Raw genomic sequence first — 17,679 nt, 5'->3', positions numbered from 1 at the left:
AGGGAAAGGGGAAGTTCATGGGTCTCCTTTAGGAGCTGCTGGTCCCAGATAAGCGCAAGAAGATGGGCAAGCTAACATGAAGTATCCACATATTAAACAAAGGTTTGGCTGTTCATTATGTGTAAAGCTTTGCTTTTTGAGAAACCGAAAGTACTACGGTTGCACAGTTGAGATCAGGTATAATCTCCCCCTGGCTACTGGGGTCGGCAGATTCAAAAATATTCAGTTGGAAAATAAACTGTGTAAGCTGAAGGGGAACATCCTATTTTCTTGTGCTCAGTAAACAGCACCTGGAGTGTTTTCTGAAGCTGTGGAGTTTGTTTTCAGTTAGATAAATACCGACTCCTAACATCCCTAGGAAACACAATGTTATAAACCCAGTCTACTGGGCTGACTACTTATCCTGTACACAAACACACGCAAAATACAAAGTTCCTTCCTCCTTCTGAGCTTTTGCATTTTATGTGTGGGTGTGTGTTTGTGCATGTTTTTGTTTGTCTTAAATTCTACGAAAAGGTTAAAAGTTGACGTCATCATTGAAATCAATAGACAACCAGCAACGAGCAAAGAAAGCAAGTTTGTGTGTGTGTGTGTGTGTGTGTGTTTCCTTGTCTTTGTGTGTGTGTGTGTGTGTGTGTGTGTGTGTGTTTCCTTTTCTGTGTGTGGGTGTGTGTGTGTCTTCATTTCTATGTATCTCCTTGTCTACCTGACCCAAATCGCTCCATATTTGGGGGTAACACACACAGCTTGTCAGACTGTGTGTGTGCGTGTGTCTCTAAACTTTCACCGCTGTGGGGCTTGTTTAGTCTGTCCCACTCTGATATTTGGACTGGTTGAGTGGCTCGCTATCTAATTCATCCTATTTCCTGAAAGCGGCGGAGTAGTCGGCCTGTCAAACACGAGAGCTAACCCCCTCGTAACAGTGTCAAACACGCAGGAATCACTCTGTCGTTAAACGTGTCATCCGTGACCCACCAATACTCCGGCAATCTCCTCAAAATCCTCTCACTCCTTCCCCTCCCCTTTTTCTCACAAATCTTAGACATCCTCCCTTTCCTCTTGAGTGGGCCGCTCATTTATCAGTCTGAGCTGTACCGTACATATACACACACTAGTGCACACAAACACACACCTTTTATCTATAACAGCGAACCCCCAGGGATCTCCGAGTTAAATTAAAGACTTTTTAATAGCTTTCTAATACCACTTAAAATGAAATGTAATGCTAACGTCAGCCAGGTGGCAATGCTGGTAAAAGTAGAAAGGATATGATGGAAATTCCGACGCATTTTAAAAAGGTACTTTTACTAAAGAACATTTATAATAAACTGACATTAATAAAATCACATTAATATAGTGTAACAATTGCTTTGTGAAGTATGTGTATACTCCTAATAACAAATCAAAAAGTTTTTATTTGTCATTTTACAACCCCTCTCCAGGTATTTAAAAGGGTATTCAAATGTAATGGCGTTTGCAATACTTTGCAGCAGAATTCAATACATTTTCGGTATTATTTTAAGTATATTAAATTCTATGCTTTTGTAATGTTTTTAAGACCCCGCCGGTACCCTGAATAAAACTGTTAACTGTCAGTGCTCAGTTATATTAACAGCAGTTTCTAATGGTTACAGTGATGTAAGTAGCTCAAGAAGTACAAAGTTTGTGTGTGGGGGGGAGGCCCATATCAAATTACTTTCTCCCGTGTCCTTCCAACTACCTGTCAAATGTGTGTGGGACATTGACATATTAAACTGTTCCTCGGCATTTGTCTGCACATGCATCCCACAATTTAGGCTTGCATTACTTGGACTTTATGGACTTTGAAACTATGTAAGACTTATTAAGTTTAATAGGCTATATAGAAAATAAATATATTGTCAGTCAAGTAATTTTCATTGCAGCCATTCTACATCGCTGTCTAAATGTTTAATGTCTAATCTTGAATCTTGGTGTGTTTTCTTTGTTTTTACTATCTCCTAAATGCAATTTCAAATGTCTGATCTTGATGTATTTAGTGCCCCTGTAAAGCCCTTTGAATGGCCTTGTGTCTGAATTGTGCTATATCAATAAACTTGCCTTGCCTTGCCTTCAATTGAAAGCGGTTCCCGGTTTGTTTACTGTAACAGTGCCAGAGCTATATATTCCACCTTAGTCACTTGTTATGGTCTTGGATAAAACAAATATCCTAAATCTGTGGTGACAGACTAGTAGAGCATTGATTACAACTTCCTTTCTGCCACCCACAACAGAGAGCGGCAGTTAAATGTTGATGGATACTGCCTGGGACATTAAGCACTTTGAGTCGCCCTTGTGTATGTAATGTGCTACACAAATAAAGTTGCCTTGCATTGCCCCAACTCTAACCTGTCTTCTCAAAAATCTTGTGTGTGTGTGTGTGCGTGTGTGTGTGTGTGTGTGTGTGTGTGTGTGTGTGTGTGTGTGTGTGTGTGTGTAAATTAGAAGCTCTTCTCCTGTTGCTGCAACCTTCATCAAAAGACGTTTGCAGATTGCTTCGTTTAGGTTTTCAGGTTCCCTATTTTAACAAGTTGTTTGAATTTAAAATATTAAACTTTTTTTTCATGTTGATCTAAATTGTATAAAAATGTATGTCTTCTGACAATGGTAACCGACTTGTAGGTAGAATACAAAAGTGCCTATAATATTGTCTTTTTTGCTGTAAAGTTCTGACTACAAAGTGTGCCATTAGAATCTGAGGAGGGGACAGGCTGCAGTGGGCTGTAGGATAAACCAATCAGAGGAGAGCTTCTGGGCGGAACCAGCAGATGGGACGTTGTGCCGTCACGTTATCAATCAGCGACACTTTATTTAGGCTGACATGGTATAACTAGGGCTGAGACCCCGAAGAGTGGATATCCATAAACAATGAACACTACTACAATCTGTGTGTGTGTGTGTGTGTGTGTGTGTGTGTGTGTGTGTGTGTGTGTGTGTTAAAAGGCCAGTAAAAGTCCCAAACTAATGCAGCATACTTTCCACTACATTCCCCCTTTTTTCTCAGCAGGCTAGTAGTCCAACAAGGACATGAATCCTGCACATCTAATGTTTTTTTGTTTTTTTAATATAACTTTATGGAGCAAACCCTCCTGAAATGAGTCACACACACCAGTTATTTGACTTATATTCTTGGGTGGTAGAAGCTTTAATGTCTCCTACAGTAACTAGTATACCCGTAGAACAATAGAATAGAAAAAAGCCATTTAAAGAAATAGTTCAACAATTTAGAATGTTTAGCTTTTTGCCTCAATCTCCGGCTCAAGAAAAGGCGACAGAAACCGCACAGGAGCGTCTAGCGATGTTGTGAAGTTTATATTTTGACACACTGCTCCCCTTGACTACCACACTGCTCCCCTTTACTACCAGTGTTTGAGCTATAAGCTAACCTGGATGAGAGACCTTTGCCCATTTCTTCAGCAAAGATGCACGCACAGTTACAGGAACGGTTTCCTTCGTCTTTTCTTGAGCCGCAGAGTGAAACAAAAAGCCAAAAATGAAAAAGGTTGAAGTACGGGTGGCGCTCGTGGTGTAGTGGTTAGAACGCCCCCCAAATAGAGGCTCAGTCCTCAAAAGCAGCAGACCACGGGTTTGAATCCAGCCCGTGGTTGTTCTCTGCATGTCATTTCCCTCTCTGCCCCATTTCATCTCTGTCTCTCCAAACAGCATAAAAATCCCCTAAAATGAATCTTCAATCTATCAAAAATGTCATTAACAAACTCACCCATCTAGCAGCAGGATGGCGTTCTTCCTGGGCCGTCCCGCGTTGGGGCCGTAGAGGTGAGCGCGGTGGTAGTAGCGCACAGACTGCAGCATGGTGCGCAGCTTGGTGTAGTCCTGAGCTAACTGGCTGCCGTTCACCGAGCGGCCCACCAGGCTGCGGTACGCATTGGGCTCTGTGGAAGAGGAGAAACAGTGGAATGAGAATCCACTTAAACTTCCAGATTTTTCCATTTCCATTCCAGTTCATCTTTATTAGTCAATTTACACAAGGCACATTGAAATTTGTCTTTTCGCATATCCCCTCTCAAGTTACCACACTTCGGAGGGGGTCAGAGCGCAGGGTCAGCCATAGTACAGCGCCCCTGGAGCAGTTTTGGGGTTAAGTGCGTTGCTCAAGGACACAATGGTAGAGATGGTGGGCACCGTAGATGTAATACCATACACCACTAGATTTACTACTAACACCCTCCTGTCCGGTGCCGGGGATCGAACCAGAGACCTCATTGTTACTTGTCGGCCCCTCTTCCTCAAGGCCATCATACCACCCATGTTTCGAGGTTTGGACTGAGATATTTCTGTTTTGAAACGCTACACACAGAGGGGACAGATACAGTACATACGGGAAAGAGGAGATCTCCAGTTGACTGAGATGCAGCTATAGAGTTTTTACAAGCAGCAGTGGGGAGGAGGCAGAAGACATTGTTGTTGTTGCAGACTGAGTTTGCTCTCCTACAGAGAATCCAACAGCCAGTAGAAAGACAGATAATTGAGCAATTTGCTGTAATACAGACAGATGGACTGAGTGTCAGGGGAATGATGCAAGCACATGGTGGCCTACCAGAATCAGTACAACTTTTTTTTTGCTGTAAACTAAAACTTGCTATTATGTCTGTTTTGTGTGTGTGTATGGCTATGCTAAAATAGAGGTTGTATTAGGAAGTTTATTATTAAATAAAAAAAATCCCTCTCTGCCCCATTTCAACTGTGTCTCTTCACTATCAATAAAGCATAACAATGCCAAAAAGATATCTTAAAAAAATAATAAATACATTTAAAAAAATTAAGTAAGGCTTTCCAATTATTGAATTTTAATCGCAATTACAATTGTGACTTCCAAAAATTATGAATATAAGATAGTGAACTTTTACAAGACAATGTTATTAAGTCAGGTCAAGCCTTTTAGCAATGTATTGTTTTTATTTGACAGTTGTGCTATATCTAAATACAAGGAAATCCACCGTTCAAAAATAAGTTTTGTTCACACACAGTACAGAGAAGTCGCGGTTCGTGAGGAGTTAATCACAGATTTTGACAGCAAGTGTATCCAGCAGAATCGCTGACTCCAACTTTAAGTACTGTATAATTAAAAGCAAACACATCAACTTACTTAGTACATAATTTAGCCTATAATGTTATGTGGTCGCGTAGTAAGTGGTGTACTGTGTATCTTTTATACTAACCGTTGCCCAGTTCCCAGGAGATGTTGTACTTCTTGCCGGCTCCGTACTTGAGGAGGCTGAGAGTGGAGGAGGTGTTCCAGGAGTTGTCATGGTTGCGGTGCAGTGCGTTGAGCCCCAGGATCAGGTGCAGACCGGCACAGTCGGCAAAGTTGTACAGTTTGTCTAAAGACCTGGCTGGGAGAAACCCACAAAGCAGTTGTAACTTTGATTCTTTTTTCACATAACTGGAATAAGAGATGCACACAGAGAGAGAGAGAGAGAGAGAGAGAGAGAGAGAGAGAGAGAGAGAGAGAGAGAGAGAGAGAGAGAGAGAGAGAGAGAGAGAGAGAGAGAACACTATTTTCAAGGTTTGTGGATTCGGATATCTGGGTTTTTGGATATATGGATATGGATGTCTGTGTGTGTGTGTGTGTGTGTGTGTGTGTGTGTGTGTGTGTGTGTGTGTGTGTGTGTGTGTGTGTGTGTGTGTGTGTGTGTGTGTGTGTGTGTGTGTGTGTGTTAGTTAGGGTGATGCTGCATTGACCACTTAGTGATTAACAACAGCGTGAAATCAACCTTATTTGTTGAAATGATTACAATAAAAAAAACAATTGAATTTGAAAAACTGTCTGTCTGACTGACTGTCATTTTGGATCTATGGTGTCAGTTGTTCGATATCTGCAGATTACATTTCTGTGCAGAACTGTGAACAGATTGTTTGCATGTTCTGAATCTCTATTCTGAATTACCCACTGCTGGGATTTATTATGCAAACTGTCATTGTTTGCCAGAGAACTGTGTGTCCGTGCGTGTGTGTCCATTTGACAGCGGATTCTCCTCTCCAATAACATTCAGTGAGAATCCAGACGGACTGATTTTCCCATCATGGACTCCTGTGGCGAAGTGTTCCTCAAAGCAGCGATCACAAACCATTCTTCTGAAGCACACACACACACACACACACACACACACACACACACACACACACACACACACACACACACACACACACACACACACACACACACACACACACACACACACACACACACACACACACACACACACACACACACACACACACACACACACACACACACACACACACCTCTCTAAGGTTTATGTCTGCTGCCTCCATCAAAACCTATTATTACACAACAGATGTTTGCATATGGTGAGAAAAAATGCCAAAAGAGTTTGTGTATTTTTGAACGTGTGAGTGCAGGCCGCTCCTGGATACCTTTAGGTTCTTGTTTTGAAATGTAATCTGTTTAGAGACGTTCCATTAGCGTAAATATTACCCTGAACTCCGACCCATACTTCCTAGGTTAAACAGGAAACAGATGAGGACTCTGTGTGTGTGTGTGTGTGTGTGTGTGTGTGTGTGTGTGTGTGTGTGTGTGTGTGTGTGTGTGTGTGTGTGTGTGTGTGTGTGTGGGCGTGTCAGTCGGTCGCATTCTGGCTACAATTTGCCCTCAACTCTGGGTTTGGCACCAGCTGAGCTTGCCAACTGAATGTGGAATGAAAACAAAATAAGTCCAAGGTGCATATGAGGTTATTTTTCTGGATACCTGTCAAGCTTTACTGTCATTTGAAAGGGGTTGGCCGTCCCTTCGCTTTGCGTCGGGCAGAACAACGCCCCTTAACTGAGATGTACAGCACATATCACCGCCTGTCGTGAGCTATCGCTTAAAAGGATTTATTTATATGTTGTTAATTGTCTGATTTATGATACATTGTGTCCTCACAAACTTGCAGTAAATGCATTTTTAAGACCTGTACATGTAATTTTTTTATTCATAAAAAGAAAAAAGGCTGTATCCAAAATGTGTTCTGTAAAAACTTCATTCAACATCTACATTTTTGGTTTTTGAAGAGATGTAAATGTACGCATATTTAGTTAGATAATGCCAAATTTAAATAATAATAAAAAAATTCTGAAAAAAATCTAAAAATAATTGTTTTAATGTATGTGATCAACTGGTTAACTTTCATGATGATATATATACATTAAAATGAAGTGTCTTTACCCTATTCACCTGCAGTGTCTTTTATATATAGACGTGAGAGACAAAAAAGTCTGTCCGAATGTCAGAGTCATAATACATGTGATTACAGATTCTGATTAGGTAAAAGCTTAATTGCGTTATTTTCTTCATAAGTAAACTTACATTACTGAATTTATTTTCAATGAAGCAGTAAGTACAGTATGTATAAACCTGAGAGCAAAAAAAGAGAGGGATCGCTTGTTGCACCTGGCATTCCTTCCAAAAATCCTTGCAGAATGGTTGTAATACACACAGTGCATTTCCCCTGAGTAAACTGTCTGTTCTCCATCGTATTAATAACCACCAATAACGTTTTTACCATAACTGCTATTATCATAAGTTCTTCCCTGTGTGGTTACATATATATATATACTGTATATAGTGGTGTCTGTTTTCAGGAGTTAAGGGCAAACGGGACGGAGAAAGTAGCGCCAGATGTGGCCGTCATGATGAGTGATTCCAGGCTTTTCCTCACCTGAGATCAGAGCAGCGGGCGACCGGCCTTGCTCCAGGACACGGCTAGTCTAGTAGCCCGGGACACACATCACAAAGGCTTCATAACATGCACCACGCTGCAGGAAATATATAATTTGTCTGCCGGCAGGGACAAGAGAAATATGTATATATATATATATATATATATACATATATATATATATATACATATATATATATATATACGTATATATATATATATATACACACATATATATATATATACATATATATATATATATATGTATATATATATATATGTGTGTATATATATATATATATATACATATATATATATATATACGTATATATATATATATATACACACATATATATATATATACATATATATATATATATATATACGTATATATATATATATATACACACATATATATATATATACATATATATATACATATTTCTCTTGTCCCTGCCGGCAGACAAACTATATATTTACTGCAGCGTGGTGCATGTTATGAAGCCTTTGTGATGTGTGTCCCGGGCTACTAGACTAGCCGTGTCCTGGAGCAAGGCCGGTCGCCCGCTGCTCTGATCTCAGGTGAGGAAAAGCCTGGAATCACTCATCATATATATATATATATATGTTTATATATATATATATATATATATACTGTATATGTGGTTACGTTAATGTGTGAGGTTGGTTTCTATGGGAATTTTACTATTGATAGCAGCAGAGAAACTGACAGCTGGCGTTTTCATTTATTTGTGATTTAAACGTATGTTGAACTGTGAAGTCAAAGGAAGAGTTTTAAAACTTTGCACTCATCAACCTTGTTTTTTATTTTATTTTTTTAAGTGAAGTAAAGACTGTCTCCGACTACTCACTATACAATTTGAGCCATACTGTAGGATACTTTTCAACCTTGTTCATAAATAGCATTACCAAAAACAATGCATTAACGGATCCACATGTTGTTATTTTTTATTTACTTGGGAGGAATCGAAGAATACCCACAAAGATTCGCCATATACTGACTCAAATGATTAATAAGTTAATATAGTCAAATAAATCACAAGTCGCAGCCTTAAACATACACCATTACAATTGTTTTATTTACCTATTATTAAGACGAGCTGGTACATACTTTAGCTAAGCTACAGTTAGCCATGCATTTTGTCTTACTCCCTGGGAATAGTCTATACTCTGAATGGTGGTTAATCCCTCAGTTAGGCTGTTGGTGAGCAGTTACCACAGTTTCTGTTTCTGTTGTAAACATTAACAACAGCTTCTGGCCCGAGGAGGACGTATAGCATTACTCGCCTGCGTAGCCAAGCTCTCGTTTATCGCCTAAGAAAGAGAAAGGGATTGTGGGTAGATCCACCAGATCACTAAGGCCAAACATAAAAGAGATCCTTTACTGACACTAGAAAGGCCTGAAGCTACATACTGTATCTGTGATCTCAGTCAGACGAAAGTAATGACATTACCACGGCACTATGAATATATGTGTGTGTGTGTGTGTGTGTGGTCATGCATTCAGAGTGCATGTGTGTGTTTTCCGTGTGTGTGTGTGTGTGTGTGTCTGTGTGCGTGTGTGTGTTTGTGTGTTTTCCGTGTGTGTGTGTGTGTGTGTGTGTGTGTGTGTGTGTGTGTGTGTGTGTGTGTGTGTGTGTGTTTGGGAGATACATGGTGAATTGAAGGTGAAATAGCAGTATGTATTGTTATTGGACACTAACTCTCCCAAAAGAGAACATTACAAATGATCTACTGTCTCACAAATACAGACATAGACAATCAATCAAGTCAACATGCGATTGCCTTAACTTCTGTTGAAAGTATCAAGACAGTAACAAATGGTGCTCGTCCCAGTGACAGTGAATAATTTCTGTAAGTCAACATCATTACTCATTTTGCTGTATTTTTTTAAAGAATGACAGTTTTGTTGTAATATGGTTCAAAATGGGACAGAAGACTTCTCGATTGCACATAACAGAATGAAGGCCCGTCTACGAGGTCAGATTTTTACTGTACTCACTTGGCTACAAACTTCTCTTTTATCTGACAAACAGTCATGCCAGAAACAAGCAGAACCACCACAGAAAGCTGTGTGCGCTTGTGTGCGTGTTTGTACAGGCATGCGTTTTGAGGTACATTTTTAGCTTTTAACCATCGGAGTGAGGACAATTTTTGGAAAGTGAGGACATTTTGCCTGGTCCTCACTTCTTCAAAGGGCTGTTTGAGGGTTAAGACTTGGTTTTAAGGTTCAGGTTAGAAATAGGTTTATATTAGTGTTAGTGTAAGGGTTGGGGTTAGGCATTTAGTTTTGAAGATTAGGGTAAGGGCTGGGGCTAGGGAATGCATTATGTCAATGAATGTCCTCACAAGTATAGCAGTACAAACCTGCGTGCGTGTGTGTGTGTGTGTGTGTGTGTGTTTTGGTGTGCCATTGTGTGTTGGTGTGCCATTGTGTGTTTGTGTGTGTGTGGGTGGGTTTGGGTGTATGTGTGTGTGCCATTGTGTGTGTGTGTGTGTGCCATTGTGTGTGTGTGTGTGTGTGTGTGTGTGTGTGTGTGTGTGTGTGTGTGTGTGTGCCATTGTGTGTGTGTGTGTGTGTGTGTGTGTAACGGAAAGAGCGGGGTCTGGATATTGTCAAGCTGTCTATCTGATAGAAAAGCCAGTTCTGTGAAGCAGAGAGAGGGCGGCAGCATCAGTCAGTGCTATGCCTCATTTCTGCAGCTCTGCGTATTCGACTCACACACTGAGTTTAGACATCGGTCTGTGTACGCTGGGCCTGTACACACTCACACAAACAGAGTACCACCCACATGAACCAGACACCCATCTGAAGTTTCCATTGAAATAACACTTTCTGCTGTTGCTGGCTGCACATTTAGCAAGTTACTGTCGGCTGATAAAGACAGGTGTATTTTTTTTAAACATGACATTCTATCAATTGTCTTTTCTTTTACTTCTAGGACGATAACCAGTTTTAAAGTATACTGCAGTTTGAAAAATTCAAGGTTTCAATTAAGCCATTATCACAGGCATACGTTGTCGTAAGGTACTAGAACACATATTAATGTTCAGAATATTCCTGCATCATAACCACTTTCACTAGAAGAGGAATGTGTAGGACGTAAGCATGTCTCTTAAAACCTTGCTGAGCTGCTCACTCAAAATAACTTCTTGTGAAAATCGGTGAATATCTCCTCACGATTCGCTACCTGTACTTTTTTTATTTTTTATTTTTAGATTTTGTTAATTCACAGCCTACGCTCTGTAAATTGGCATGTAAATAAAGGTTTTGTAAACAAAGGGGCCCAAAAAAAATTCACAGGACACGCAGAACAGACAGGTAGCAGATTTTGAGGATATATTTACAAGCGTTCCACAGAATCACTGACTGCACCTTTAATCAGCAATCCAAAGGAACATAGTTTGATAAACAAAGTTGATGTAACTTGGTAAAGGGATTATTATTAACCTTAATGCACAATCAGGTAATTGCCCTACTAGGGAAAATCTACTTTTAAGTATGTCAATTTGTAATTTTCTTAAAATTAATAGAAAAAATGCGTACAGTTCTTTATTAATGAGAGGGAATATGTCCAACTTAAGTCATCCGAAAACTGCTCTTGAGTCTTGACCAGGTTAAGATGGAAGCCAAAGTTACTTTATTAACATTATAATACAGTATAATGGCATTCATTCAAGCTTGCATGGTGAAATATTCCTGTGTGTACTGAGAGGTAAGTGAACACAGCCTACAGCTGCACAATTTAACGAACTGCAACTTTTTCCCTAAAATTCAAATTTAGATGAAATGCTGATATCGTGCTACATTTCACATAATTTTCACGTTGGCAATGACCAAGAAAAAGGGAGCAGAGCAAAAAAAAAATAGTTTTCTGTGTCTGGTTTCATTCAGTACATGAATGTAATGACTTACTGCCAGACGCAGCTACATGCCAGAGCAAATGTCAATTTGGATGTTTAGTCCTTTCAAAATCAGTGTGGAACATACAAATACACACACACACACACACACACACACACACACACACACACACACACACACACACACACACACACACACACACACACACACACACACACACACACACACACACACACACACACAAAGACAAGAGCAGAGTTCTGGCTTGGTTTAAAAGCCAAATCAAAACCGAATCCTCATGAGACATGTGCAGACAAGGGAGAAGGCTGTTTAGAAGGATCAATTCCGAGCCCTTTTTCCTGTTTATGAATACAAAGTTTTTTTTCCATACCTAAAGATGCACGTTTCACTCAAACTTCCAAAATGCATCGTTAGTGTCCCCACTGCTCATGAATATGTTCTAATAACATAACTCAAAATACGGATGTTGACTTTCTGATAATTTTTTCATTGTGTTTGTGTATTAAAAAAGACTGATCCTGAGGCAAACAGATATGGGTATGAAATTACATGTTCCTTAGAGGTGGAGTCAGCGATTCTGGAGAACTTCTTGTCAAAATCACTTTTTGTGAAAATCAGTGATTATTTTCTCACAAATGGCTATCTGTGTGCGCGGCGTGTGCTGAAAAAAATCCAGTGTTACAGTAATACACAGCCTAGGCTGCAAACGGGTATGAAAACAAAGGGTATGTAAATAGAAGTGGCCCACCATAAACTAGTGAAAAACCCACACACATACACACACACTTACACACGTTGTAAACTCAGCATTGAAAGCATGGTGGAAAGGGCTACTCTCAGACTCTGCATCCATCATATTGTTCTTGCTTGAGACAGATGTTGATGACAGTATTTAAGGTTTAACCACATGCGTGAAAAGTAATTTAACAATTTCTACTTAACACACACCACGTGTGGTCACGCAGCCACAGACACAGAGCATGACCAGTCATGAAAGATTTGAAAGTAAACTGCTAAAAATATGAAGAAAAAATTAAGAAAAAAGTGTGGGACATTTATCATCAGCTCTCTGTAATGGCTTCAATATCTTTTTCTCCACAAACTCTATTGATTCGTCTAGCAACACTTCCACGCTCTGCCTTCTGTTTCTCATTGTAACAGTTCCTTTACTAACCAGATCCTTTGTGGTTGCATAAAAAGTCACTTTGACATTGAAACAAGGACATCTAAAGACTGGCGTTACGAATTCGCACTTTTTTTCAACGGATAGTCAAAAGTTTAAGAACAGCTACCGATACAGTTTGATCACTCAACCTTATCGGTCAAAAGACAGACCAGTATACTGTTACAATGGCTGTATCAAAAGCTATTAAATGCGGTGGATAGCTATGTCCGCAATGGTGATTCTGTGACTTCTCCTGACGTTAACTTGACACTGCATGTTAGGGTTGCGCGGAGGGAGGAATGTGGTTCCAATATAGCGAGTGTGTGTATGTGTGTGTGTGTGTGTGTGTGTGCTGCTCCGCCAACATGTTGAATAGAACCAAACGCCTCCATGTTTACACACACACATCTACACATGGATTCTCCTTTCATATACTCCAGCAAAACCATTCAGGTCAAACCACTTTTGTATTTTGGAAGAATGCAAGATATGTGGTGGGCACCTGTTTTCAATTCTGTTAGAAGAGGGGGACCAATGAGAGGGTGCACGTGTGTGTGTGTGCGTGTGTGTGTGTGTGTGTGTGTGTGTGTGTGTGTGTGTGTGTGTGTGTGTGTGTGTGTGTGTGTGTGTGTGTGTGCGTGTGTGTGTGTGTGCATGTGTGTGTGGAAACCAGAGTGTGAGAAAGAGATTACCTCAATCTGTGAATTTGCTGTGACTAGACTTGCGTGTGGCCTCCCCTGTGTGTGTGTGCCCAGTGTAAAGAGATGCAGAGCAAGTCGACAGAGCGGGTGAGTAAGATGAGTGGTATGTTAACATACACTGTTCTCCATGTAAAGTACAACCACTCATCCACTCTCTCTGCTGCTCTGTGCCTGTGTGTGTGCCTGTGTGTGTGCGTGTGTGTGTGTGTGTGTGTGTGTGTGTGTGTGTGTGTGTGTGTGTGTGTGTGTGTGTGTGTGTTCTCCAACAGGCTTCAGGAGACAAAAAATCAAAGACAGAGAGAGAAGTGGACAAAGTAACATCAACTGCCGTTCATTGGGTTTCGGCTGTGGGCCATGTAACTCAAACCACTTGTTAGGGGAACACGGTGTGAGGGAAATGCGTATGGGGTGTGAGTGGTTTTCACATCTGTTTGGCAATAGCCGCTGTCTATCACTCCCTAATGGGAAAAGTACGCTTTTTAGATACTAATGACCTCACTGCGCTTGTAAAGAAACAAGGTGTGTGGAAGTATTCCTTTCCCAGGAGAACAAACCTAGCCATGTTGGTGTTGTATGCCTGTGTGGAGCTACAAACTAGGGCTGCACGATCCTCACTTACAAGGTGAATCAGAATTTTATTCTCCTCAATTATTTAGTCCTCAATTTTTTTTGAAGACTTAAAAAAAAAAAAAGGTAATTTAACCTTTTATTGATAGTTGAGAGGGGATAGTACAGCGTGGAAATGGGGAGAGAGAGGGGGATGACATGCAGTCAAGGTCCACGGGTCAGATTCGAACCCGCGACCACTGCAACAAGGACTGAGCCTATATGGTGTGATCTACGCCTATCTACCTATGCCACGGAGCGCCCCACAATTGTTGTTTTTTCAACAAAAACTTTTACTGACACTTAAGAGATATGGATCAATGAGCAGAAGTAAAAAACAGAATAGGATTTGACGGTGAATCGACTATAGACTTGACCAATCAGATTTGAATATGTCAATTCGTAGTAGAGGACACCACACATTAAAAAATGCTCCTTCGGTATTCATTCCTCTGTGTGGGCGAGTGAGCCGTTGAGCTGACTGGAAGAGGCGCAGAGATAACAATGTAAACAAATTTGGGTAATTTCAGCTCACAAGCCAAGGACAGGGAGTGTTCTGTCAGGAGTGATATGGAAGAAAAAGGACCACAGCGAACAAGGTTAGACCTGCATTCAATGTGAAATGGACTCCACTTATATAGCGCCTTTCCCTGTTTCTTCACAGACCCAAAGCTTTACATTGTTTTGTAACACATTCACATAAAACATTCATACATCGATAGCAGCAGATACCACGCAGGGTTGAGTGTCTCTTTGCCCAGGGACACTTGGACATGTGGCGGGGAGACGGGGGATCGAACCACTGACCCTGCAACCCAGTGGACGATAGCACTTCCCACTTCGCCACAGCCGCCACAATTAATTCCTACTATTTAAAATAAAAGTGGATCAAGTGACTACGTCGTATGTGTAATGTGAAAGGGATCGCTCTTAAGGAAGACGCCACAGAAAACTATTGCCAACTCTAGAACTTATTTGAGCTCTGCTGTAAGCCTATAAGCAAGGCACTACTCTAACTACACACAAACTAATGACATTCTTACAATGAGAAGAAATTCTGCTTGTCTGATACTGCATTTTGGGTGTTAGTAACTAGTGGTGGCTGGTATTACATCTACGGTGCCCACCATCTCTTCCATTGTGTCATTCAGCAAGGCACTTCACCCCAAAACTGCTCCAGGGGCGCTGTACTATGGCTGACCCTACGCTCTGACCCCTTCCGAAGTGTGGTCATTTGAGAGGGGATATGCAAAAAGAGGAATTTCAATGTGCCTCATATAAATTGACTAATAAAGATAACTTATCTTATTTATATAAAACGCGCATAGGGTGTATTCATAAAGCAGACAAGGATTCTGTAGAATAAACACACTTGCATATTCATTTGATGTAAAACTTCTCTTATATCTCCTCTCAAGATCTTTGAAGGAAATATTTCGTAGTCCATATAAAACAATCACCTACAGTCCAGCAGATGAGGTTTTGAACAGTGAACCTTTATCAGTTCTGTGTTGTAAAAATGTGATTAGTGTGCTGTACATTAACGCTGCTATTTTCAAGATAAAACTACTAAAGATAGGGGTTTGAGACAGGCCACACCTGACAGTTATACTACCAGAGATTAGTAACACTGTCACCTTTAAAAAGGAGGGCGGTTGAAAAGTCTTATCCGGTTAGCCATCTCCTCACACACCTCTGCTGATGCTTTAATTGAGCTGAGATTGCTCTGTAATTGCATAGAAACACTAGACCCCTCCGGGCAGATAGAGTGAAGCAAGAGGGAGGGAGAGTAGCCCGGGGCTTTATGGGCCATGGACCATCAAAGAGTTTGGACTTAAAACAATGCCTGCAGCCCTTCCCAAGAAACACCTGTTGACAACAACTCACTGATTACTTATGGAACTTTTTCTTAGGTTCTTAGCAAATGCCTTTTTAAAGCTATAGTGTGTAACTTCTTATGCCCCCAATGAGGAATTCTGAGTAATTACAAAAACACTGTAGGCGCATCTGAGAGTAAGCCTTCAGTAGTCAGGCATGTATTTTAAACCTTCTGCTGTATACGCCCAGGTTTTAAAAAAAAATTTGGCTTTAATGTAACCGACATTCTTGTATATGAAAAAAGTTACGCACTATAGCTTTAACACCTTCATATGCATCATGTTAAAGAGATCGGAAGACTGGCAAACCAAGCAAAGGGCAAAGAAAACATTAGTTTAGGGGTACTTAGGACATCTGTATCTTTGATCCCGGGCCGAGTGATGGATGAGGGTTATGAAGACCAGATCCCAAAGCAAACACACAGTGTCCCAGACTGCAAGAATAATTACCATAATCACAGCAATCATCTTCCACTCTCAAACTATATCCACACACATTACTTATGCTTCAGTTAAACTGGAGGTTCTGTCTTTAGTCGAATTAACGCATGGCAATTTTAAACAGTTATAGCATCACCAGCTTGCATTAGAACACTTTTATAGGTAATTCGTATACATTTATAACATCAAATGCTAGAAAAAAGGTTTGCAACCCTTTTAAAGAATGCTTCTATGTAGTGTATTGACTCGGCTGATAACGTAACCCGTTGGTTATTTTATCATTTGAATATAATGACAGATAATTCACCAAATTAAATATAATTGAATGAATGATGGAATATAATTTTACAATTTATTTTATGATTTCATGATTATTTTCCGATAATATCTGTACAAATGTGAACAAATACTTGGCAATGAGCTTAGCCACAGAACACACACAGTATGGACAGGTAACGCATCATGAGGAGATATTCACTGATTTTGACAAAAAGTACTTTTGACAACAAGCATTCTCCAGAATCAGTGACTCCACCTTTAAGCAATGCTCGTACTTTATCATGACCGTGGTAAAACAATGATGTGATCTTAAAGCTATGCAGTTCTCCTCCCAAATGTTGGCCAGTGTAGGACAGACACTACAGGGGGCACCTGCCTCGGCCAGTCCCACAGTCACTCATCCCATAACTCTTAACTTTTAAATCCCATTTGAGTTCCTGCAACGAACCCATTATGACAACGCTGGGAATTAACCAACACCGTGATGGATATTCCTGCCAGATCTTTATGGAACTCGTCACCTTAACAAATATCTCACTAAGTTTTCTCACCGATCGTGTAATTCTCCTGAGTTTTTCCAATCCTGACTGCAGAGCATTTAAAGATGCATTTTTATAGATCTGAGACAGACAGACAGACAGACAGACAGACAGACAGACAGACAGACAGACAGACAGACAGACAGACAGACAGACAGACAGACAGACAGACAGACAGACAGACAGACAGACAGACAGATAGATAGATAGATAGATAGATAGATAGATAGATAGATAGATAGATAGATAGATAGATAGATAGATAGATAGATAGATAGATAGATACATAGATGTTGGCAGAAGTTTGCTGACATGTGAGTTTTTTATTTATTCTGTTTAGTTTAAATGTCAGAGGGTTGGAAAAACGACATTCTGCTTGAGTCTGTTAACACTTGCGGTGGTTATTTCAACCATATTAAATCAATTTAAAAAACGCTAAAGATTTTGAAAAATCCACCAAACAC

At 40.3% G+C, this 17,679-nt stretch overlaps 1 protein-coding gene across 2 annotated transcripts in view; it reads right to left on the bottom strand.

Annotated features, from left to right (window-relative positions):
- hpse2 (heparanase 2) overlaps positions 1–17,679 on the bottom strand; it is a 59,562-nt gene that overhangs the window by 19,837 nt on the left and 22,046 nt on the right. For both annotated transcript variants that reach the window (XM_080036436.1, XM_080036435.1), the window contains exons 4-5: positions 5,199–5,372; positions 3,740–3,911 (exon numbers count right to left, since the gene is read on the bottom strand). In XM_080036436.1, the coding sequence (XP_079892562.1) occupies positions 3,740–3,911; positions 5,199–5,372 (346 nt within the window). The remainder of the gene's footprint in view (positions 1–3,739; positions 3,912–5,198; positions 5,373–17,679) is intronic.

Source organism: Ammodytes marinus (genome assembly GCF_949987685.1).
Source record: "Ammodytes marinus genome assembly, chromosome: 11".
Classification (NCBI taxonomy): domain Eukaryota; kingdom Metazoa; phylum Chordata; class Actinopteri; order Uranoscopiformes; family Ammodytidae; genus Ammodytes; species Ammodytes marinus.
This window is presented reverse-complemented; position numbering and strand designations above follow the sequence as displayed.